General features: G+C 36.2%; 2 protein-coding genes across 10 annotated transcripts in view; one reads left to right on the top strand and one right to left on the bottom strand.

Annotated features, from left to right (window-relative positions):
• LOC127681612 (zinc finger protein 420-like) overlaps positions 1-25,387 on the top strand; it is a 662,660-nt gene that overhangs the window by 385,401 nt on the left and 251,872 nt on the right. The gene's annotated exons all lie outside the window — the stretch shown is intronic.
• On the bottom strand, positions 2,750-9,774 carry LOC127681623 (zinc finger protein 665-like). Of its 2 annotated transcripts, XM_052178099.1 has the most exons (6): positions 9,743-9,774; positions 6,010-6,136; positions 4,747-5,124; positions 3,886-4,494; positions 3,509-3,819; positions 2,750-2,920 (listed from the first exon to the last, which is right to left on the bottom strand). In XM_052178099.1, exons 1-6 carry the CDS (start codon positions 9,770-9,772, stop codon positions 2,750-2,752), a joined length of 1,626 nt encoding a protein of 541 aa, XP_052034059.1. In that variant the 5' UTR covers positions 9,773-9,774. The 2 variants fall into 2 exon arrangements, with proteins under 2 accessions (XP_052034059.1, XP_052034058.1); XM_052178098.1 differs by lacking the exon at positions 2,750-2,920 and having other exon boundaries at positions 2,945-4,494.

Here is a 25,387-nt window from a genome sequence, read left to right as displayed (position 1 = left end):
AACAAACTGTGCCTCTATATGCTATTTCATTGGAGTCTCATATGGATCACATGAGGCAAGGAAAAGCTATTGCATTACCAGAGCCTATGCAATGGGACACTCCCCACACAAGGACCCTTCTGATCTAGTCATTTGGAGATGAAGACCTGCTGGCCACCTCCCAGTCTAGAGGGGGTTGAAAGGAAACAGAGCAGGGTTCTACTGTGGATTTGAAGACTGATGGTGTGTGGACGTTCTAACTTTCTAACTATACTGAATGTTGATAACTTCTAAAAATTTCCTAAAACATTTTGCTCATTCTGAGGGTTAAAAGGTGCTGGTTCAGGCAATTACCACCTGTAGCCTAACAGCAAGGGTCTAAGCAGTGTAGCCTCTGTTTTATCTACCCAGGAATTGCAGGGTTCAAACTTACAGCCTGCTAGTTGAAGTTGAAAGAAAGGGGGTACTTTGAAAAGTGATTTTAGTGTTTATTTCTAAGTTGTAAAAAGTTTCCTATGAAAGTTCGCTAAGAAAAAGGGAAAATGTAGAAGGATCTTGAGCTGGACAAGAGAAATTTGTGTTCCTAACTTTTCTCTCAGCACTTACACAACTTTCATAATACGTGATCACATGGCATGTAGTCTTAAAACACAACAAGAAATGGTACCAAAATGGTCTGTAGTATGAGCCAATAGGTAGCATTGTTCTGAGTTTTATTGGAATTTGTATCAATCAAATGCTATTAAAGAGTTTAGAGACATGCACTTACACAGCACAATATGGATGTCTATCCCTGAAAATGACAAAGCCATATTTTTGTTTATAGTTTGATAGACTTTTCTCTCATATTCCTAAGAATTCATGAAAGACATATTTATTATTGAGACTCCCAAATCATTTTCATATGGGCAGACTCACTGAGAGTTAAAAGATTGATTTCTCAGTCCTAAGACCTTTTGAAATACATGTTTTCATTTGCTCTTAATCAAGTCGTGATACAGAGTCATTTCACCTTCCACAGGAATTGTTATTCACACACTTAAAATCACTAGTATTAAGTTCATGTTATACACTTGTAGAAAATTTTAGTGTCTCACTCTTATGTTTCATGAGAGCCTTTTCCTGGGGATATACAACATATATTCATCTAAGCATCCCAAGCAGAAACTGAAAACAACCAAGTCAAACTGGATTAATCAATGAGCTTCATTGAATTTACTTACAGGACTATGGGGAAGGACTTGTTGACCCAAGCACAAGGGACTCATAGTTGTTACCTGAAACTTGAAACCAGCATTTGATAGAGATTATGAATACTGGATACTGTAGGAATTATTTTTTTTTGAGACAAGGTTTCTCTTTGATACCAGCCTGGCCTGGAACTGAGATATCTGTCTCTGCTCCCAAAGTGAAGAGATTAAAGGCATGCAGCACTACTGTCCAGTCCCGTAGGCATCTCTATAGGATAAAAAACATCCTATTTGGGTGGCTCAGTGTATCAAATCCTCTTTTAAGTTTGTCAGAAATCCTTTATGTGAATTAAATGTAAAGAATTCTGTCATCATTATTAAATAGTTTAAAAGGTGTATTAAACACCTTAATTTTTTTTCCTTTTGAACCCTTTATTTTAGATGGAAGGAAAGTGTCCAAAAATATTCTTCTGCCTTCCCCACTTGGTCTTTATCTTATAATATTTGAGGTTGAACAAGTATGACTTTCCTATATTGTCACATTTTCAGAGTATTTCCCTGCAGAAATAGGTTACATTATCTAAGATTGGAACATTGTGTGAAGGATTTCACAAGTTTTGCATACTTATAATATTTCTCTAGTATAGAACCTCTTGTGGTAAAGAGTCTTGATAAAACATTTGGCATATTTTTTGTTCTTCTTTTACGGTAGAAACATTTTCCTCAGTATAAATATTCAGGTGTTTTTTTCAGAACTGAAAGGAAGTCAAAGGAATTTTCAGTCATTGCATTGCATTTGTGAGATTTCTCTTGTACATGTATTGCCTGTAGCATAGAATCAGAAGTCAAATCAAGTGTTTTTACCACCACTGCATTTGAAACATTTCTGTCATGTACATATTTTCAGAAAAATTCTAAAATGTCCATCGTTGCTAAAGGATTTCCTCATTCATTACAATTTCTAATCTTACACTACTATAAAAATTGTCTGATGTTTTCTAAGACAGGGAATATGGGCAAAGCACTTGTTTGCTTCACTGCATTTGCGATTTCTCTCTTGTATGAACTCTCTGATAATTTCTAAGACTGCTACTGTGGATAAAGCAATTGTCACATTAAATACAATTAGAGTTTCTCTTTTTTATTTATTCTCTAACAAGTATGAAGTTTGCATTTTTTGGGTAAAGCATTTCTCCCATTCACTGCATTTGTAAGGTTTCTCTCCAGTATGAATTTGCTGATGACTTCTAAGAGTACTTTTGTCAGTAAAGCATTTGTCAAATTCACTGCATTTGTAAGGTTTCTCTCCTATATGAGTTCTATGATGAATTCTAAGACTACTTTTGTTAGTAAAGCATTTGTCACATTAACTGTATTTGTAAGGTTTCTCTCCTGTATGAATTCTCTGATGAATCCTAAGATAGGATTGTCAGGTAAAGCATTTATCACATTCCCTGCATTTGTAAGGTTTCTCTCCTGTATGAATTATCAGATGAATTCTAAGACTACTTTTGTCAGTAAAGCATTTGTCACATTCACTGCATTTGTAAGGTTTCTCACCTGTATGAATTCTCTGATGACTACAGAGAGTGCATTTTTTGGGTAAAGCATTTGTCACATTCACTGCACTTGTAAGGTTTCTCTCCTGTATGAATTTTCTGATGAATTCTAAGATGACTTTTGACAGTAAAGCATTTGTCACATTCACTGCATTTGTAGGGTTTCTCTCCAGTATGAATTCGCTGATGACTATCAAGACTGCATTTTTGGGTAAATCATTTGTCACATTCACTGCATTTGTAAGGTTTCTCTCGAGTATGAATTCGCTGATGAATCCTAAGATAGAATTGTCCGATAAAGCATTTGTCACATTCACTGCATTTGTAAGGTTTCTCTCCTGTATGAATTCTCTGATGAATCCTAAGATAGGATTGTCCGGTAAAGCATTTGTCACATTCACTGCATTTGTAAGGTTTCACTCCTGTATGAAATCTCTGATGAATCCTAAGATAGGATTGTCCGATAAAGCAATTGTCACATTCACTGCATTTGTAAGGTTTCTCTCCTGTATGAATTTTCTGATGAATTCTAAGATTACTTTTGACAGTAAAGCATTTGTCACATTCACTGCATTTGTAAGGTTTCTCTCCAGTATGAATTCGCTGATGACTATCAAGACTGCATTTTTGGGAAAAGCATTTGTCACATTCACTGCATTTGTAAGGTTTCTCTCGAGTATGAATTCGCTGATGAATCCTAAGATAGGATTGTCCGATAAAGCATTTGTCACATTCACTGCATTTGTAAGGTTTCTCTCCTGTATGAATTCTCTGATGAATCCTAAGATAGGATTGTCCGGTAAAGCATTTGTCACATTCACTGCATTTGTAAGGTTTCTCTCCTGTATGAATTCTCTGATGAATCCTAAGATAGGATTGTCCAGTAAAGCATTTGTCACATTCACTGCATTTGTAAGATTTCTCTCCTGTATGAATTCTCTGATGACTACGGAGAGTGCATTTTTGGGTAAAGCATTTGTCACATTCACTGCATTTGTAAGGTTTCTCTCCTGCATGAATTTTCTGATGAATTCTAAGACTACTTTTGACAGTAAAGCATTTGTCACATTCACTGCATTTGTAAGGTTTCTCTCGAGTATGAATTCTCTGATGACTATCAAGACTGCATTTTTGGGTAAAGCATTTGTCACATTCACTGCATTTGTAAGGTTTCTCTCGAGTATGAATTCGCTGATGAATATCAAGACTGCATTTTTGGGTAAAACATTTGTCACATTCACTGCATTTGTAAGGTTTCTCTCCTGTATGAATTCTCTGATGAATCCTAAGATAGGATTGTCCGGTAAAGCATTTGTCACATTCACTGCATTTGTAAGGTTTCTCTCCTGTATGAATTCTCTGATGAATCCTAAGATAGGATTGCCCGGTAAAGCATTTGTCACATTCACTGCATTTGTAGGGTTTCTCTCCTGTATGAATTCTCTGATGAATCCTAAGATAGGATTGTCCGGGAAAGCATTTATCACATTCACTGCATTTGTAAGATTTCTCTCCTGTATGAATTCTCTGATGACTACGGAGAGTGCACTTTTGGGTAAAGCATTTGTCACATTCACTACATTTGTAAGGTTTCTCTCCTGTATGAATTTTCTGATGAATTCTAAGTCTACTTTTGACAGTAAAGCATTTGTCACATTCACTGCATTTGTAAAGTTTCTCTCCAGTATGAATTCGCTGATGACTATCAAGACTGCATTTTTGGGTAAAGCATTTGTCACATTCACTGCATTTGTAAGGTTTCTCACCTGCATGAATTTTCTGATGAATTCTAAGACTACTTTTGCCAGTAAAGCATTTGTCACATTCACTGCATTTGTAAGGTTTCTCTCCTGTATGAATTCGCTGATGACATTGCAGACTGCCTTTTTGGGTAAAGCATTTGTCACATTCACTGCATTTGTAAGGTTTCTCTCCTGTATGAATTCTATGATGAATTCTAAGAATGCCTCTGTATGCAAAGCATTTGTCACATTGACTACATTTGTAAAGCTTCTTACCATTATTGTTTGGTTTCAGCATCAGTTTATGTTTAGATACAAAACCCTTATGAAAATCTGGATTGTTGTTTTCTTTCTTCCCTATGTGTATTTCGTGATGTAGATTATTTATAGAGCACTCATTTAAGTACTTTATACAGTCTTTATATTTGGAAACTTCTCTGGTTTTCCCAATTTTAAGTCTTTTCAGGTTTGAGGATTGAAGTGAGGCATCTCTGTGGTTAGTTTTATCAGGTATACTTTGGGTGGATTCATTATTCATTTTGCTGAGCTCATTACATTTATAAGACTTCTCTTGCATATTCACATGTTCATGGACATTGCACTCTGTGTCTTGATCCAAGACCTTCCGATGTCTTCCATGTATGAGATGATTTTCTGAAAAGATACAAATAAAGATGGCAGGGATTATTGTATTGAGGAAAAATATATTCAGTAATGCATGTTTGCTGATATTTCAAGTTAATTAGACATCAAGAAATCACGCTCTCAAAGCAGCTTTTTTCTTTTTCCATAATGATTACTTGGATCCTTAGAAAAACCACAATTCTGATCTACATCCACTGAGAGGAAATGATAATACCCTTCTAAATGTTTTACAAACAGCACTTTGCAGAAACTAGGACAAACAATGTGATCGATCAGTACTGAACTTTCACAAAGTGGATCTGATCAATGTATGCAGACCACCTAGCACTAGGGATAACTAGATGGTGAGAGGCAAGTGGAAGAGAATAAACATTAAAATACTTTGGCATCAGAAGCTGATCACCAAAATCATAGAAGAAAACATCCCCACCCTAAAGTAAGAGAGGACCATAAACGTAAAATAACCCTATAAAACAACAAATAGATTGGAGCAGAATAGAAAATCCTCTCATCACATGTATAAAGAAGAGTTAAAGTAATAGTAATTTTATTTGCTGAAATTATTATGTGTATAGAAATATAATTCCTTGTTCTCAACATTTAATTTTCTTAAAATTGGAAATTTCCAATTAATTTTTGGAAACTTTTGAATTGGAAATTTCAATTAAAGTTATATAAGAGGAATAGAAAGATATCAAAGAATACAGCACTGGATATATACTCTTCAAAAGAAATCAGAACCGAGAGGGAAATCCCATGAAAAATTTGTGATTCTAACCAGAATAACCACTTCCTTATTCTAGTGGTCTCTTGACATTTCAGAGAGTTTACATAAACAGAATGTAAGGAAATTCAAATAAAGATTCAGGAATTCAAAAAGGAGTGTAATCTTACCCAAAAACAATAGATTGTTGAAATTGTCCATCATTACATCTATGTACAATGACCGTTGACCAAAATTGAGACATTCCCATTCCTCCAGTGAGAAGTTCAAAGACACATCATTGAAGGTTAACAAACCCTGAAATGGAAAACTACTTAAATGCTACTGGACAATATTGTTTTCCTATGCACTTGCTGTGACTTCAGTCTCATGGGTTTGGAGGTGAACCAGGGATCTAGGGGCATAATGTGTACATAAAAACATGCAGATGAACAATTATATAATTAAAAGTCTCAGAATAATAATAAAAACATCAATACAACCCTTCCGGTTTTCCCTATGTAACACCATATGTTTCAGGGAAGAGGAAACAGAGTAGATTAACCATTATTCCTTCTAAAGAAAAGAAGCAAACAAAATTGAAAAACAATTTTTTCCAAGCAAACTGACACAAGAAACAAGCTAGAGTAGGCATTCTAATATAGAATAAAATTGACTTTCAATCAAAATACATCAAAAAGATGAGGAAGGATAACATTCCATACTCATGAAAGGAAAAACATCTGAAAAGATGAACTCACAATTTTCATAATCTATGTTCCAAATGCAAGGACACCCACATTTGTAAAAGAAACTTTACAAAAGCTCAAGGCACACATTTAAGATGACACAATAATAGTAGGAGACTTCAACACCATACTTGCACCAATGAACAGATCATGGAAACAGAAACTAAACTGACATAGTGAAACTAACAGAAGTTATAAACCAAATGGATTTAACAGACATCTAATGAGCATTTCAGAATAAAACAAACAAACAAACAAAATACCTTCCTATGTCTCATAGTATGTTCTCCAAAAATTAATCATATAATCAGAAACAAAAAAAAATAAGATCAGATGGCACGTGAAAATTGCAATAATCCTATGCATCCTGTCACAACCAAAACAACAGAAAGCCCACATACACATGGAAAATCAACAACTCTCTCCTCAATAATAATGAACTCAGGCAAGAATATAGAAAAAAAATGACTTTTGAGAATTTAACAAAAATGAAGGTATAGCACACCCAAACTTATTGGCGACAATGACAACAGTGCTAAGAGGAAAATTCATAGCTCTCGGTGCATTCTTAAAGAAACTGGAGAGATCATACACTACCAGCTTGACAGCATATCTGAGAGCTCTAATACAAAAAGAATCAAACACTCCCAAGAGGAATATAAGTGAGGAAATAATGAAACTCAGAGATGAAGTCAACCAAGTAGAAACACAGAAAATATACAAAGAATCAACAAAATGGGGAGCTGATTTCCTTTGAGAAAATTGAAAAGATGGATAAACCCTCAGTCAGCCTAACTAAAGGGCAAAGAGACAGATTCCAAATTAACAAAATAAGGAATGAAAAAGGAAACATAACAACAGAAATAGAGTAAATTTAAAAATAAGCATGAGATCCTATAACAAAAGACTATATTCATCAAAACTTGAAAATTCAGTTGAAATAGGTTGTCTAGACAGGTACCAAGGTCAAGGAGGATCAATTAGGATCAGACAAACCATCTAAACAGTCCCCAAATCACAAAACAAATAGAAGCAGTCATTACAATCTCCCAAACAAAAAACAAAAAACAAAAAAAGGTCCAGGCCAGATGGGTTTAACAACACTACCAAACAAAATCCAGGACCACATCAAAATGATCATTCATCATGATCAAGAATGCTTCATCCCAGGGATGCAGGGGATGGGTCAATATACAAAAATCCATCAACATAATACACTGTATCAACAAACTCAAAGAAAATACAAAATGACCATCTCATTAGCTGCTTAAAAAAGCTTTTGACAAAATACAACATCCATACTTGTTATAAATCCTGGAAATATCAGACATTCAATGCCCATAATGAAACATAATAAAAGCAATATACAGCAAACCTATAGCCAACATCAAATTAAATGGAGAGAAACTTGAAGCACTCCAATTAAAATCAAGGAATGAAAAAGGAAACATAACAACAGAAATAGAGGAAATTTAAAAATAAGCATGAGTCAAGGCTGTCCACTCTCTCACTGAAAAGATAATAGAAGTCTTCAGAAGATGGAAAGATCTCCCATTCTCAAGATTGACAGGATTAATAGAGGAAAAATGGACATCTTACCAAAATCAATCTATAGATTCAATGCAATATCCATCAAAATTCTGAATCAGTTCTTCATAGAGATAGAGCAATTTCCAAAGGCCAGCATAAAGAATGGAAACAGGCAACCTCAGGAGATAGGAGGTTGGGGGGACCTTCCAGAATGCAGAGACCTGTGAGGTGAAAGAATCTCAGGACTCAAAGGGAGGAACCTTAGATGAAATGCATGACAGTAGGGAGAAGGAACTTATATAGCCCACCTCCAGCAGGAATACAGGGTACCCAGTGAGGGAGGAGGTTGCCATCCTACAGTCAAAACTCTGAGTTTTGTTCTATATTTGTTCCTGTCTGAAAGAACAGCAGGGATGGAAATGGAGTCTGAGAAACAGAAGGTCCAGTAACAGGCCCAAAGTGGGATCCATCCCAAGGGGATGTCCCAAGGTCTGACACTAATACTGAAGCTATAGAGTGCTCACAAAAAGGGACCTTAGCATGACTGCCCTCCAGAAGACCCAACAAGCAGCTGAAAGAGTCAGATGCAGATATTTGCACCTAACCAATGGACAGAAGCTGCTGATCACTTTGGTTAAATTAGGGAAATGTTGGAAGAATCTGAGTAGGAGGACAATCCTGTAGGAGGACCAGCAGTCTCAATTAAGCTGGTCCCCTGAGATTTCTCAAACACTGGACGAACCAAGCAGCATAAACCAGATGCTATGAAGCCCCCAACACATATATAGAAGAGGAGGGCTGGGGCTGGGTTCAATCAGAGAAGAGGAACTTAATCCTCAAAAGACTAGAGGCACCAGGGAGTCTAGAGGTCTGGTTGGGTGGAGGGTGAGGGTGGGGAGTGTGGGAGAAGGAATGGAATGGGGACCACTCAGATGGTGGATAGGGAGTATAGAGGAATGAAATCTGGAGTGTAAAAAATAAATAAGTAAAAGACAAAAAAGTTGAAAAATTAAAAAAAAAAAAAGAAAAGAACACTGCAATCTGCATCTGCTCACAAACACAGAACTGTTATGGCAAAAGAGAGACACTCTTTCCTCTTTCTGCCATCATCTGTTCCTCTAGTGATCTAATATATTTGCTATTAGGATTCAAGACAGTGAGGCTCTTATAGTTTTATCCTTCTACAAATTGTTCTCTTTCATTCATTGCTCAGCGACATGAGTGTCCACATATTTCAATACCCACAATCACAAGTTTTTGTCTGGAACCCTAACAATCTTTGAAAAGCAACTTCTGTGACAAACGAGACTTTCCTTCCACAGTAATATAAGAGTACACAGCTCCATCCAATGTAGAAATTAGCTATTCATAAGAGTTTTTGAGAATCATTTACAATAGATTCTCTTTGAAACCTTCAGTCTTTAGTCCATGGAATTTGAATGGTCTAACAGTAGAAAATTCAGTGAAAATAGTATGGTGTTATTTATGTGAAAGTCTTAAACATTAAATTTTCTTTATGCCACAAGAAAATGAAGATCTTAGAAAATAAGCCCTTTAGATAACATGATCACATTTAGATAATAAAACTTTTGAATGGTTTGAATGATAAAGAGATTTCTAAAACAAATGTAGACAGCACACTGACCTGTGGAGTGTTTACCAAAGGAGCACTCATTCTTTTTGTTGTTGTTCTCCAAGTTTCAAATGTTGGGACTCCTCTTGAAATTTCACAGGGTTTGAAAAGCACAAAGATGAAATTAATACAACCCATTATAGACAACGCTAAAGCACATAAAAATACATTAAAAGCAAACTGATACCAGAAATCATGTCAACGTTTCTACAGACTTGAGATCATGGAGTGACAATGTAGTGTGAAAAGGAATATGAGTATAATCTGAGGCCTCTTTCTAACATCAGCCTGCACCAGACAGAAAGAGAGAGCACATGCATGCCTGCTGTAAAGCACTATTACTCAAGAGTTACTGCTGAGGACTCATCTTCCTGGGTCTAGACTAAAGGACAAAGGGCTAGTGACTACCATGATTGATGCCTACAAATGAATGGCATTTCATTAGCCATCATTCTAGAATATGATATCTGACACTTTAATGAGATTCTACTCCATTTTACCAGGTAGATACAGTATATCTTCTTTCCATGTGTATCTGTTGTCTTGAAATACAAAGATTCTATCTGCCAAATATCATGGCTTTTCAAGGAGAATAAATTACCATCAGATTTAGTTATAGACCTTTTCATCATCATCATCATCATCATCATCATCATCATCTAAGGCTTTCGAGTGATCATGAGATTGCAGTTATATTTCCATCTTATTTCTCCTTTCAATATGGCCCTGCATTCTAACTCCCATGCACATCATTGTATGCATTGATCTTGATCTCCTGACATCTACATGAACGTATTAATATGTGGAATATTATAATTAAAGTCAGAAATGTCTTTAAATAATATTTAATTCTGCTATAATTTTAATCCAGTTTTTCTCACCTTTTCCAATGGTGTAGTAAACTGTTATTACAGTTCCAGGAACTCATAACTTGATGCATCTAATGTTTCAGACCCACATACAGACTGATAACAGGAGAGGTGTGTCAGTTCCCAAAATCGCAAGAAATATGTGTTTAATGATGGTTGGTCTTTGACATCCTTTGTGAAAGTCATAAATATATATATGTGTGTGTGTGTGTGTATGTGTGTACATACATACATACAGGGATAAAATGAACCATTTCAGAGTATGCTCTTGGGATGATTCACTCATTGTATTAAATCTGCTATAATACTATCACTGTTGGAACCTCTTCTTGAATATGCATAGCTGCATCTTGGCATTGTTCCAGGAAGATCTCAGGTTCGCAGTCAGTAATGAATATAAATACAGTGAGACCCTTGAAGCCACGCTGTCACAGGTTTAGATGCAGAAGGTAAACTCAACTTGATTTCATGCTAGAGGTTCAAAATTATTTCAGCAAGTACAAATCATACAAGTCAAGGCACAACTTATGTATAGTCAGTGAAAGAAGACTCAAAACCATTTCAATATATCTATGAAAGGCCTAGGGTAAAATATCATAGTCCATCACTGTGAAATCTCTGAAGAATGTGACAACAAAAGGAAAATTACTGAGTCTAATAAAGATAATAGCCAACATCCCAAACCTATCATTACATAAACTGAAGAGAATCTACTCAGAAGACAAAGATGTGCAAAGCCTCCACACTAACTTATCACAGTGCAGCAGTGCTTACAAAGAGAAAGTAAGACTTAGAATATTTTCAATGTTCAAATAATAAGTGGAAGGCAAGGTCTCTCAAATTACAAGAAACATAATCTTACAACTCAAGAGCTACAAATATCCCAAGGGTATAATTCGATCTGATAATATACTTAATAAGCTATAGAAAAATACAAGAAAATATCATTTTGTTTTATACATATCTAAAGAATAATCTGAAAAGTCAGAATACCACTCAGTGTCTACAAGGATCTTGGATATGCTGGTTTAGCATACAAAGTGCTAAAAAGGGCTCTGTAGCTTGATGGGTGTAAGGAGTCATTAATGGTTCTCCCTACATGCTGACATGTGTGCTGTAATACCAGCCTGTCTGACAATGTAAATCTACCACTGTAATAGTGACAAGTAGGTAACAGACACTTTACTGGTTTTACTTGGTTTCAGGTCAGCCTACAAATAAAATACAGACATGGAACTGGAACCTGGTCAAAAGTCACCCTAAAGATAAAAGGCCCTAAATTGAATTTATAATTGAAATACTGCAATATGTGGAAATACTGGATATGCATATAAATTCTTACTGCTTTCACCTAAGTGACACAAACATGATTTGTAAGGAGAAACTGACAATTCACAGAGTGGTAAGTGACAAACAAGCAGTGGGGAAAAAAGCAAGTCTCTAAAAGAAGAAGGAAATGGAATTATGGAAATCCATGCTGTCATTTACCATGGAACATGGCATGATGAATATATGGCAGCATGGATACCCATCTAAAACCTGCCTCAGAACATACACAAAATACAAGAATATAATGAAAACCTGAATAACAAAGGATGGGAGAGAAAATGCAGTAACTGTGCAAGCACTCTGGGGCACTTCATGTGCAAAGGCACTCACCTGAAAATGCAAGCAGTAGGGAATTTAGACAGCACAGATTAAAATAAATTCTTGGAACTTTGTAAAATCTGAAATAGCAAAGAAACCAGATAACACAAGTAATCTATCCAAATGTTTCTGTGTAAATATTCTAACAATTAATAATATGTATGAAAAAATGAGGATAATGTTTAATTCATGTCATAGAAAATTTACGGACAACAGGAATTTCTATAAAACAGGAATTGGTGATGTAGGGAAAACATAATGCTGTCATACATTTGCAGTATGTAAAACTTGATGCCTGTTTACCTAGAGGTTTCCCCAGCATGTAATAAGGATATATGCTCCACTATATTCATAGCAGCCCTATTTATAATAGTCAGAAGCTGGAAAGAACCCAGGTATCCCTCAACAGAAGAATGGATGCAAAAAATGTGGTATATATACACAATGGAGTACTATTCAGCCATTAGAAACAATGAATGCATGAAATTCTTAGGCAAATGGATGGAGCTGGAGAACATCATACTAAGTGAGGTAACCCAGTCTCAAAAGATCAATCATGGTATGCACTCACTAATAAGTGGATATTAGCCTGGAAAACTGGAATACCCAAAACATAATCCACACATCAAATGAGGTACAAGAAGAATGGAGGAGTGGCCCCTGGTTCTGCAAAGACTCAGTGTAGCAGTATAAGGCAAAACCAGAACAGGGAAGTGGGAAGGGTGGGTGGGAGAACAGGGGGAGACAAGGGGGCTTATGTGACTTTCTGGGAGTGGGGGACCAGAAGAGGGGAAATCATTGGAAATGTAAATAAAAAATATATCGAATAAAAAAAAAAAAACAAAGAACTTGTTGCCTGTAGGATCTGTAGACACCATCAAGTGGGTAATAAAAAGTAGGCATAGGAATACATGAATTTCCAGGGTGGGATCAGGACATTTTTCAAAGCATTTCCATTTATGATGCTTGCCTGTGACATACAGACTGAGTATTGTTGTCATTTCTACCAGCAATAGATCATAAATACCTGCTCCAGTGAGAGATGCTCTGCTTTAAATACAACAGTAGTAAATATTTAAAATGAGTATATATCATGGAATTATTTTTTCTATTTGTATAACAGCAAAAGCACATCATCTATTTCATCAACACTGAACAACAGTTAATTTTAGAATGGGAAGAATAACCATTGCTTTACATACTTTAATCATGAAGTTAATATGAACACTAGGTCTTTGACTTTAAATCTTGGAACTGACATTTCCGCAAATACACTCCTGATTCTAAATAGACACAATTCCATACTTTTGAACCTTCTTGTCAAAATTAACTATCACTTGGTTCACACCACAATGTTTTTAATGTAGATTGACACAAATAACAATATGTAGTATTCAGACACTGGGAATCTTGAGAACTAGAAGACCATAGCATTCTAGGAAAGCATTCTCTAGTAATGTCTCTTAGAGATTGGGTTCCTCTACTCACAGATTTATTTGATTATTTTCACATCTAAGTGCTATAACGATGTACATCTCTTACCAGTTGTCTTGTCCTATCTATTACCATCAAAAGAGATGACATTATCTTAGCACACAGTAGCACTAAATATTTATCCATAGATCACAATCAGGAGAGCATGGAATAATATATTTCAAGCCCTGAGAGAAGATAACTAGCAACTGCCAGAAAAGTAGCTACTAGTATTGAAAGTGTATAGGAATATCTGAACATAGTAATACATTGAGACATGTTTTATAGGCAAAAACCTACTTAGATAATAAACTGATGAAAATTTGCACAAAAGAATAAAACATAAATTTACATGAGGTCATAAGAAATAACACATAACTTACAAAGAATGAATAAGAAAACTAGGAAATACTCCTAATGTACAACACAGCAAGGCTCTATTCTACACAAGGAATGGGGAAAAAAGTGAACCATACTTTGCCACTCACAATGCCAGCAAAACTTCTAGATTACAAATCCTAAGGACTACATTCTCACAAAGAAAAGAATTTCATTGACTAATCATCAAAGTAGTTCCCCATGAAATCCTTGGTAGAAGTCAGAATAGATAAAACACCTATCTACATAATGAAGCATATTATTTGTGAATCTTAGTTTTCCGTTCAGGAAAAAAGAAATTCTGCAGAGCTAAACTGACCGAATATTATGTAGGAATATTTGAGCCTGTTCTGAGTTAGGGTGTGGTTCGGCCCATAACACAACTTTAATCATTAGGCTTGGAACACAAGCAAGCCCATAGTATTCACTTTAATCCCAAACAATAAAAGGACAGTTACTAAGTAGAAGGAGGCACTGATATTTGAAAGTGTGGTCTAATCGAATGGCACAAAATGTGAAAGGTTACAGAAAGATTTGACAGAACAGGACATGCACAACTCCCTTGAGATGAGAGAAAAAAGGGAAGAAATTTAAGGAAGAAAAAGATAGTACAGGAAGAAGAGAATAGTAAAGGAGAACAGTTGAGTGCATGGGGAGCAGTACAGTGCACATGAGAGGGTAGAGCAACAGACAGGGAGAAGGAAACAGTTTTACTGGCAGTGTTTTACAGAGTACCTGCTATGCACAGGTAAAAGAATAAGCAAGAGAACGAGAAGGAGCCAGAAGACTTTAAAAAGATGACTACAGTTAATTTAAGGTGACGCAGACGAATTCAGTGTCTCAAAGATGAATCAGATTGAATAAGCAAAATGGGAGAGGAGTGTGATCTGGAGAGCTGAGTTGATCCAGCCAGTTGAGAGTTGAGAAAGAACAAGAAAGGAGAAGCTTATTCTGCAAGAAATTTCAGAAGCTGAAAACACTCTAGGCCTAGATAAGATTGTTTATAGAGTCTAGAGGCTTCCAGGACTAGGCCTAAGTAAATAGACAGAAGCAGTAGACCCCCCAGACAACAAGTAGAATAGGAGAATACAAGTTACTTTTATAGCCCAGTGGAAAATCTAAGAGTGTTCAGTATAAAAGCTTTTTAGAAGTCGGGCAGTAGTGGAGCACACCTGTAATCCCAGGACTCTGGAGGCAGAGGGAGGCGGATTTCTGAGTTCGAGGCCAGCCTGTTCTACAGAGTGAGTTCCACGACAGCCAGGGTTATATAGAGAAACCCTGTCTCAAAAAAACCAAATCCAAAAAATCAAAACACAAAAAAAAAAAAAAAAAAAAAGCTTTTTAGAATGTAAGAAGCAAAAAAAACATACCTCATAATACTAAGAGAAAGGGACTCAAATCTAAACCAAACAGTAGAGAAAAGTGCAACAGTAATTACTCCATTCTAATCAGGACTAATTCAACACACTGCATCATTGAGAACACAATTCAAGGACTATATAACATTTAGACTGGAAAGAATACATGATTCAGAAAGCAAGTGCAACTTCTGGAGAACAACCCAGTTCAGGTCATTCATTTTGTCAACAAATATCATGGATGGACTCTCTGGTGGTAGCTTTTAAAGTGTCAAAAACTGCTATGCAGACTGGGGCAGGGGACAGAGTGATCCATGGGCAGACCCAGATTTGCATCCTGTGATCTACCTTCTCAATCTGCCAGGTAAGGCATGGCCACTAGTATCATAGTAGTGAGATGCTCTATGGGTAACAAGATTTTCTGGTTCTAGATGAGCCCAGCTCCTCAGGGGAGGGGAAAAAACATAGACTAAAATGAGAATGTGGCTAAAATCCAATGAGGAAGGTCACAGGGCCTAGAGCAGGGAAAACACTATTGATATTTGCTTCAAGTGTAAATGGCCCTTGCCACACCCATCCCCTGATGCTCTTTTCAGTCTGGCTAAAAGAAACTTTGCTTTCAATAGGCAGCTGCTAATTCAGAGCCTCAAAACTAATCACATGCTGACATCAACTGACTGCTGACTGCACTGCCTACCATGGGAAATCCTCATCACATCTAATAATATTCTCAGTGAAATTTTCCAGAATCATAGATAAAATAGAATCTCACAAAACCAAATACATGTCCTCTTTCTACTGACAGGTGAGCCCACCTCACCCCTTATTCAATCCTTGAAACACACCTGGATCCTTGAGACTCCTTGGCCTTTTCTACTCAGGGCTCTTACGTTTGATTTACAGTTATCCACTTTTGTTGGAGCACATACAAACCTGAAAATGGGAAAATACTGAAAATTTTACTCAGAGATTTTAAATTGTCAGACTGAAAAGAGAACATCACAGTCACAGTTAAAGACACAATGAGCAAGAGAAATAGAAGGCCCAGAATTTTCCTTTTTTGCTTTTTCATAAGTGCTACTTTTTAAAAAAAATTTACAACCAGTAAGATAAACAATCTTCAAATTTTTCAAACTTTAATAAGATTTTAAAAGCATGAATTTGAACTGAAAAAACATACATATTTTGCACACAAATATTGTAAATGAATCAACTCCAACTCAATTTGAAAACATGTGAATCAAATTACAGTTGTAGAAGTTAGTAATTCACATTTAAGCAAGTTAGCGCCTTGCTGATTTCAGCTTTTGTAATAAAAGGGGCTAGTGCATATTTTAACGTTGCATTGTGACTGTGTACCAATTATGGATATTTCACCTTATTAAACAAGATTATGTTCTTGAAAGTTGGTAAATAATGGCTAACCTATGACATGTAAAATTTCCAATGATAACAGTTACATTGTGTAACATAACACTTTCTATTGATTTCTTTCCTATCTTAAATTTATTTTTGTTTTTTGTTTTTTGTTTTTTTCGAGACAGGGTTTCTCTGTGTAGCCCTTGGCTGTCCTGGAACTCACTCTGTAGACCAGGCTGGCCTCGAACTCAGAAATCCACCTGCTTCTGCCTCCCAGAGTGCTGGGATTACAGGCGTGAGCCACCACCACCCGGCCCTATCTTAAAATTTTAAAACCAATCATTGTAATGATTGTTTCAACATCAATTTATCAGAGGAAGATCAAACTTTATTGAAACTGCTTGATACAAAATACACTGCACTAAACCCAAAAAATGTCAACATAAAATCCAATCTGTTATCGCTAAAATGTACAGAGAATTAGTACATAACAGATTTATATTAGCACATATTAGAATTAGTACATATAAATTAGTACAGATAATTTAAGGCCAAACAAAGCATTACGGTCTCTCAGAGAAGAACCAGGTTGAAAGAGTCAGCCTGGAGTGGAGTTTGAGCTGGAACAGCTGAGTAGCACCAGCCACTTAAGAATTGGGAATGGACAAAAAAGGGAGAGCTTATTCATCAGGGAAATTTATAGTCAGAAAACACTCTTGATCTAGGTAAGACAGATTCTTTAGAGGCTAGAGTCTTTCAGGCAGAGGCCTAGATAAAAGGACAGAGGCAGTAAGCCTCCCAGACAATAATTAGAATTGGAAAATAAAAGTTTCTTTACAGCCCTGTGGAAAAGCTAACACTGCTCAGTATAAAAGCTTTCTAGAATGTAAGAAGAGAAGAAACATACCTCAGAATACTAAGGAAAAGAGACTCCACCAAACAGTAGAGAAACGATCAACAGTAATTATTCTACTCTAATCAGGAATAATTCAACATAGAGCATCAGTGAGAACACAACTGAAGGACCTAGAAATGGTGGTTGGATGTAAAAACCTTAAACCCACTCCAAGTGATATTGTTTCCACCTAGACAGCATTTCCTAAATCTTACCGAATAATACAACCAACAAGGAAGGATTGATTTTTCTGACTTGAAGCCTACATACATGATCTCTCTAGTACACGAACAAATTCATGATGAAGAAAAATTCTGTAGGTAGGCTTTTAGATGTCTTAACAGGAATGAATGCATTCACAAGGAAATGTAGGAATGAAGAGAAAAACACTATTCATGTGACCTTTTGATAAAGACTTTAAACATCATAGCTGAATATGGTTTACCATGTTCACTCAAGTGTAGTGAAGGTGATCACCAATTGTTGCTGGAGTTTGTGTTTTTCAATATTTGAAGTATATATTAAAGTATGTGAGGTAATTCCATGTATAGAACTTTATTAGGCCATTGTTATTTATATTCCTGCTGTGGGTCCTAGTCATCTTCTTTTGCATGTTCACTTGGTGATCGACATTTTTTTTTCGGCAATGTATAAAATGGATGCTGATCATCTATGTGGTCCATTGTGAGTTTAAATACCACACTGTTAACACTTATATTTTCAAGTTAGGGTGTTTGTGAAGGATGGTGTGTGGTTTTTCTTGGCACTGTTTTTTGGATTTTCACAATATCCCTAGAGATGATTTGGATGTAAGTCATTAGGCAAGGCTACAGGTGAACTCTTTATGGAATTTCCTGTCACTATTGCCTGGTTCCTTGGGACAACTCCTTCTGGAGGTACCCAATATACTGCAGCTTCCTGTTACATGTTTCTTCTGAACCCACCTGCTTAGGACTCTTTTAATGAATTAGCTTCCCAGTACCTCTCATCTGGGTTTGTTTGTTTGTTTGTTTTTCCTTGCTTGCTTACTTCATTGCTTGTTTTCTTGTTTTCCTAAATGCATCTAATCAGGCAGGAATGACCTCCCCCCCAACTAAGGTTCCACTCCCCCAACTCTTTTGCAGCCTGACTTCCACACAACTACAGCAGTGGACACAGCTTCCCCACAAGCTTGCTGCCATTCCAGACCAGAACGACAATGCACCTGGGTTCTGATCCATTCAGATTCAAGTTATGTTGCAGAAATTCTCACATTGAGATACCAACCTCCTGGGCTAAGATAGGAAACCTACACAAACAGGAATACACCTGCCCCAGTTTACTGAATACTGAGATTAGGCCAGCAGCACTTGCTTATTTTATGTCTATAGAGTCATGCAATGTAATCACACTTTGGATATCTAGACAACATAATTTATATTCTAGAAACCATCATTTCACTGTCTGTCCATTTACACTAACACAATACTAACATCCTAAGAACTAGAAACATTCATAAAATGTATTTTTATCTGGAGAGGGCAAAAGGAACCTGTGGTCAAATATAACCACTAGGGAAAACAGGAATGTAAAACTACAAGGTTTTCTCTTAAATGGAAGAGAAGTACACTCTTTTCTGACAAGAAATGGGGGAATGAATGTAGTAAATAGTTTAGTGACATATGGCATATATAGTGCCAGGTCACACATGAAAGGCCCAGACTATTTATCCAAGACTCTTCCTCCCTAGAGCATTATTTTTCAGTTAATAGAATACAAGCTTAGGAGAGATGTCAGAAGCACTTTATAGTTTAGTGACTTCTACACTGTGTGTTTGATCCTCCTCAATGGCTTCAGTCCATGGAAACTGTATGTCTTCACAGTAAAAAAAAAAAAAAAAAAAAAAATTCAGGGAAAATATAATGGTTTCATGTATGCGAAAGACCTAACCATTAAAATTTTCTCGTCCCAGAAGAAAATGAAGATCATAGAAAATAAGCCCTTTAGAAAACATATAGATAACAGAACTATTGAATGTTTTGAATGAAAATGGGATTTTTCAAAAATGTTGGACAGTACATTGACCTGTTGACTATTTACCAGAGAAGAATTCATTCTTTTGCTTTGTTATGCTGGTTTAGCTTACAAATTCCTAAAAAGGGCTCTGTAGGCTTATGGGAGTAAGGAGTCATTAATCACTTTACTGATCTGAAAAGAGGTCAGCCTACAATAGAAATTCAGATATGGCACTTGAAGCTGGTCAAAATCACTCTAAAGATTACAGTCCCAAGCCAGGAGTGGTTGCGCACACCTGTGATCCCAGCACTTGGGAGGCAGAGGCAGGCAGATTTCTGAGTTCGAGGCCAGCCTGGTCTACAGAGTGAGTTCCAGGACAGCCAGGACAACACAGAGAAACCCTGTCACAAAAAAACAGAAAAACAAAGAAACAAAAAAAGAAAAAAGAAAAGAAAGGAAAAAAAAAAACAGATTACGGGCCCAAAAGCGAATATATGTCTTACATACTGCTATATGTAGAAATAGTGGCTATGCATTTAAATTGTTCTGTTTACACAATAGCACGGTGGTGCTTTCAGCCTAAATCAGAAAATCATGGTTTATAAAGGAAAACTAACAATTCAAATAATGCTGAGTAAAAAGCCAGCAGTGGGGGCCTAGGCAAGGCTCTAAGAAAGCAGGAAGTGGAGTTATGGAAACACATATTGTCATGTAACATGAGCACACACTATGAACATATGTCAGCATGGATACCCATCCAAAACCTGATGTATGCATCAGAACAGAACATACATGAAACAAGGATATAATGAAAACATGAATAACAAGGGATGGGACACACTAGGGATTTACATAGTACAGATTAAAATAAATTCTAGGAGATTTGCAACATCTACAATAGCAAAGAAACCAGATAATGCAAATATTGTATCAGAACCTTTCTCTGTAAATATTCTAACAATAGTAATATGCATGAAAAAAATAGTATAATCACTGATTCATATGGTAGAAAATTTACTGACAACAGGAATTTCTCTAAAATAGAAATTGGTGATGCAGGGGAAAATATAATGCTGTTATAAATTTGAAATATGTAAAAGTTGATGACCTGGGCATTTGTGGACAGCATCAAGTGGGTAGTAAAAATGTGCATAGGAATTCATGAAATTTCAGAGAGTAATCAGAACATTTTTCAAAGCATGTCACTTTATGAATTTTGCCTGTAACATGCATGCTGAGTATTGCTGACATTTCTACCAGCAACAGATTAAAATTTTCTGCCCTAGTGACAGATGCTGTGCTGAGTTAATTTCAACAGTAGTAAACATATAAAATGAATATGTTTCATGTAATGACTTTTTCTATGTGTATCATGTGAAAAGTACATCTTCCACGTCATGGAGACTGAAAAAGAGCAAATACTAAAATGGGAAGAATAACCCATGGGTTTACACATTTCCACCAGGAAATCTACATGAACACTAGGGCTTCGACTTTAAATCTTAGAACTGACATTTCCTCAAATACACGCTTGATTCTGAATAGAATGAATAGAAATTCCACACTTTTGCGTCTTCCAGTCAACATTTACTATCCCTTGTTTTATCACAGTCTACCTTTTAAAGTAGATAAACTTAAATAGAATTGTGTAGTGCTCATATACTGGGACTCTTGAATACTAGAAGACCACAGCATTCTAGCCTAGCATTCCCTAGGATAGTCTCTCACAGACTGGATTCATGGACTCCCAGGTCTATCTGCCCATTGTCACATCTAAGTGCAATAACAGTGTACATCCCTTTCAGTTTCTTGATCTATTCCTTACCATCAACTAGGCAACATTATATTAGCATACATTAGTACTAAATCTTTATCCATAGATTAAAATCTGGAGAGCATAGCAAAATGTTTTTCAAGCCCTGAGAGAAAATTACTGGCAACTGTAATGTTAAATCCAAAAAGTAGTTACAACTATTGACAGTGTATAAGGTACATCTGAACATAGTAATACATTAAGACATGGTTTTGTTTTGGGTTTTTTTTTTTTTTCCTAGTTTTTAAAGACAGGGTTTCTCTGTGTAGCCCTGGCTGTCCTGGAATTCACTCTGTAGACCAGGCTGGCTTCAAACTCAGAAATCAGCCTGCCTCTGCCTCCCAAGTGCTGGGGTCACAGGTGTGCACCAACACGCCCAGCTAAGAAGTTTCTTAAGTAAAAAAAAAAAAAAAACAAAAACAAACAAACAAACAAACAAACAAAAAAATTTACCTAGATAGTAAACTGATGAAAATAACCACAAAGGAATAATGAATACATTTTTTGAGGTCATAGAAAATAAGACTTGTCTTGTGAAAAATGAGTGGATACAAGAAAACTAGGAGATATTGCTCATGTACAACACAGTGAAGCTCTATCCCACACAAGGAACAGAGAACAATGTGAACCATACTTTGCCACTCACAATGTCAGCAAACCTTCTTGATTACAAATCCTAAGGAATACAATCTCACAAAGAGAAACTTCATTGACCAATCATCAAAGAAATTAACAATGAAATATTTGGTAGAAGAATAGATAAAGCATATATCTACATAATGAAGAGTATTATTTGTGAATCTTGGTTTTCAGTTCAGTAAGAAGAAATTCTACAGAACTAAACTGATAAAATAATATAGATGGATATTGGAACCTGTTGCAACTTAGGGTGTGGTTCTGCCCCTGGCACAAAACTTTAATCACTATGACTGGAATACAAGCAAGCCCTTGGTATTCACTTTAATCCTAAAGGACAAAAGTGCAGTTACTAAGTAAAAAGAGGCACCCCTGTTTGAAAGTGTTATCTAATTGAATTGCAGAAGATGTGAAATGTCACAGAAAGATCTGACAGAACAGAATATGCAAACTCTCCTGAATTGAGAGAGGAAAGGGAAGCTATTTAAGGGAGAGAAAGTCAGAACAGGAAGAAGAGAATAGAAAAGGAATACAATAGAGTGCATGGGCAGCAGAACAGTACAGCTGAGAGAGCAGGGCAACAGAGAGAGAGAAGAAAACAGTTTTACTGGGAGAGATTTTATATTGTCAGACTGAAGAGAAGCCATGACAGTCACAGTTAAAGACACAATGAGCAAGAGAAAGAGAACACCCAGAAAGTTTTTTTTTTTTTTGCTTTTTCATAAGTGAAACTTTTCTAAAGAATAATTTACATCTAGATAAAATAAAAAATCCAAATTTTTGAAACTTTACGAAGGCTTTAAAACATTTTGAACTGAAAAACATACACATTTGACACAGAAATATTATAATATGGATCAACTCCAACTTGATTTGAAAATATGTGAATCAAACTACAGTTTTAGATGTTAGTAATTAACATTTAAGCAAGTTAGTGCCTTGCTGAATTCAGCCTTTGTAAAAAAGAGGCTTAGTGCATATTTTAATGTTACATTGTAACAGTGTACCAATTACTGATAGTTCACCTTATTAAATAAAATGTTCTAGAAAGTTGATAAATAATAGCTAACCTCCTATGACATGTAAAATTCCCAATGGTAACAGTTACATTGTGTAACATAACACTTTCTATAGATTTCTATCCTATCTTAAAATTTTAAAAGCAATCAATGTAATGATTGTATCCACAACAATTTATCAGAGGAAGATCAAACTTTATTGAAACAGTTTGCATACAAAATATATTGCACTAAAAACAAACAAACAAAAAAAAAAACAACCAACATAAAATCGAATCTGTTGTTGCTAGTATGTACAAAGAATTAGTACATAATAGATTTATATTAGTACATAATAGAATTAGTACATATAAGATTAGTACAGTTAATTTAAGGCCAAGCAGAGCATTTCAGTGTCTCAGAGAAGAACCAGATTGTAAGAGTCAGCTGGCAGAAGAGTTGGAGCTGGAATAGCAGAGCAGCACCAGCCAGTTAAGAGCTGAGAATGAGCAAAAAAGGGAGAGCTTATTCAGCAGGAAATTTCACAGACAGAAAACACTCTAGGTCTAGATAAGACTGTACACAGGCTAGAGTCTTTCAGGCCTAGGCCTAGATAAATGGACAGAGGCAGTAAGCCTCCCAGACAATAATTACAATTGGAAAATAAAGTTACTTTACAGCCCTGTGGAAAATCGAACACTGCTCAGTATAAAAGCTTTCTAGAATGTAAGAAGAGAAGAAACATACCTCAGAATACTAAGGAAAAGAGACTCAACCAAACAGTAGAGAAAAGATCAACAGTAATTCTTCTCCTGTAATCAGGAATAATTCAACACAGTGCATCAGTGAGAACACAACTGAAGGACTAAATATCATTTAGACTAGACAGAATATGTGATTCAGAAAGCAAATCCCATTGCTAGAGAAAACAACTCAGCTTGGATCATAATAAATAAATCAATAAATATCCTGGATGGAGTCTATAGTGGTAGCATTCACAGTGGCAAAAACTGCTATGCAAACCGGGGCAGGAGGCAGAGTTATTAAAGGCCATACCCAGATTTGTATCTTGTGTGCTACAATCATATGTCAGGTAAGGCATGTCCACTAGTATCCTGGTGGCAAGATGCTCTGTGGGTAACAGAAGACTTTGTTGTTCTAGATGAGCCCAGCTAGCTCCTCAGGGGGAAGAAAAACACAGATTAAATTGATAATCTGGCCAATAAGGAAAGTCACAGGCCCTAGGAGGGAAAACACTACTGATACTTGCTTCATCTATAAAGAGCCCTTGTCATACCCATTGCCTGATCCTTATTTCAGTCTGGCTAAAAGAAACTTTGTTTTCAATGGGCAGCTGCTAATTCAGAGCCTCAAAATTAATCAAATGTTCAACTCAACTGACTGCTGACTGGACTGCCTGCCGTGGGAAATACACATCACATTTAATAATATTTTCAGTAAAATTTTCCAGCATCATAGATGTAATAGAATCTGGCAAAACCAAATTCATGTCCTTTTTCTACTGACAAGTGAGCCCCACTTGACCCTTAGTTCAATCCTTCTAACATACCTGGATCCCTGAGACTCCTTGGCCTTTTCCATTCAGGGCTCTTGCCTTCGATTTATAGTTATACAGTTTTGTTGCATATAGAGACCTGAAAATGGAAAAATAATGATCAGAAAGAACCTGGAACGTTTCATGAGACAAAGATGAAAGATGCCGACACTAGGAAAAAGGATATACAGGAAGAAAAGAAAAGGTATTATGAAATATCTCTTTTTATCTGAGGATTTCAGATTACCCTAGAAATGTGACAGTCAGTCACATAACTAACACAGGTCCAGAGTCTTTTTCCAAGCAACTCAGAAGAGGAGCAAGGAAGAATGTACAAACATATTATGACACACTGAATACAGATGGTTGAACTTCTCCAACAAGAGGTTTGTAAAGAATGCCCTGAGTGCAGGGTCTAAACATTCCCATACAAGCAGGAAGTCCATAATGCAGAACTCAACAACCCATGAATGTATTATGACACACTGAATACAGATGGTTGAACTTCTTCAACAAGAGGTTTGTAAAGAATGCCCTGAGTGCAGGGTCTAAACATTCCCACACCTGCAGGAAGTCCATAATGCAGAACTCAACAACCCATGAATGTGCAAGGGCAGAGTGCTTTTCATGAACCAAGGAGACATTTTTCTTAAGTAAGTGAGCAATCATAATTATTTCAAA

This window comes from Apodemus sylvaticus, chromosome 3 (assembly GCF_947179515.1).
Source record: "Apodemus sylvaticus chromosome 3, mApoSyl1.1, whole genome shotgun sequence".
Taxonomy (NCBI): domain Eukaryota; kingdom Metazoa; phylum Chordata; class Mammalia; order Rodentia; family Muridae; genus Apodemus; species Apodemus sylvaticus.
Note: the sequence above shows the minus strand (reverse complement) of the source record. Positions and strands in the feature narration are given on the sequence as shown.